The sequence below is a fragment of the Nothoprocta perdicaria genome, unplaced genomic scaffold (genome assembly GCF_003342845.1).
Source record: "Nothoprocta perdicaria isolate Ctin4 unplaced genomic scaffold, notPer1 scaffold_992, whole genome shotgun sequence".
In the NCBI taxonomy this organism is placed as follows: domain Eukaryota; kingdom Metazoa; phylum Chordata; class Aves; order Tinamiformes; family Tinamidae; genus Nothoprocta; species Nothoprocta perdicaria.
The window spans coordinates 3,785-4,730 of NW_020456301.1; the positions used below are offsets into that span (position 1 = coordinate 3,785).

The following is a 946-nucleotide window of genomic DNA, read 5'->3' on the forward strand; positions in this document are numbered from 1 at the left end:
GCTTTGTTGTCGCCCGCATTGTTCTCACCCACGCTGTTGTCACCTGCGTTGTCACCCATGTTGTCACCCGCATTGTCGCCCACATTGTTGTCACCCGCGTTGTCACCCGCATTGTTGTCACCCACTGTCASCCGCTTTGTTGTCGCCCGCATYGTTCTCACCCACGCTGTTGTCACCWGCGTTGTCACCCGTGTTGTCACCCGCGCTGTCGTCACTGCACTGTCGTCACCCACTTTGTCCCCCGCGCTGCCGTCCCCCGCGCTGTCCCCGCGGCGGATACGTAGGGGTTGGCCTCCGAGGGCAGCCCGTTGAGCTCGAAGATGTTGAGCAGGTCGTAGTACTGGCCGTGGGTGTCGCCGCACACCGTCACCTGCTCCGTCTGCGCGCCACAGTCGGCCACGGCGCCGCGCCACAGCCGCCCCTCGCCCCCACCACGCCGCCACCCACCTCCTTCAGCGTGGTCTCCACCAGGGTGGGCAGCTTGGAGAGGACCTCCTTGACCTGCACCAGGATCTGCGGGAGGGCGGCGCTACAGGCGGCGGCGCGACAGGCGGCGCGCCGGGCGCGCGACGGGCGGTACCTGGTAGGCGCACTTGCGGTGCAGCTTCTTCTGCTCCTTGTACCACTGCATGAGGTCCTTCATGAAGGGCAGCGTCACCCGGCCGTCCTCCAGCTTGGGGCCGCTGTACTCGTCCTCGATGGCTGCGCGGGGCGCGGGACAACGCGGCCATGGGGGACAACCCAACCGCCAGGAACAACCCAACCATTGGGGACAACTCAACCACAGTAGACAACCCAACCACATGGGACAACCCAACCATTGGGGACAACTCAACCACAGGGAACAACCCAACCACAGGGGACAACCCGACCATTGGGGACAACCCGACCATTGGGGACAACCCAACAACGGGGACAATCTGACCACAGGAGACAACCCAACAAC

The 946-nt window shown here is 64.6% G+C and overlaps 1 protein-coding gene across 1 annotated transcript in view; it reads right to left on the reverse strand.

The window, feature by feature from the left end:
• The window catches only part of PPP5C (protein phosphatase 5 catalytic subunit), a gene marked incomplete at both ends in the record, with an annotated part of 7,232 nt that overhangs the window by 3,265 nt on the left and 3,021 nt on the right, over positions 1–946 (reverse strand). The window contains 3 exons of the mRNA XM_026053411.1: positions 281–379; positions 448–513; positions 581–702. Coding sequence (XP_025909196.1) covers positions 281–379; positions 448–513; positions 581–702 — 287 coding nt within the window. The remainder of the gene's footprint in view (positions 1–280; positions 380–447; positions 514–580; positions 703–946) is intronic.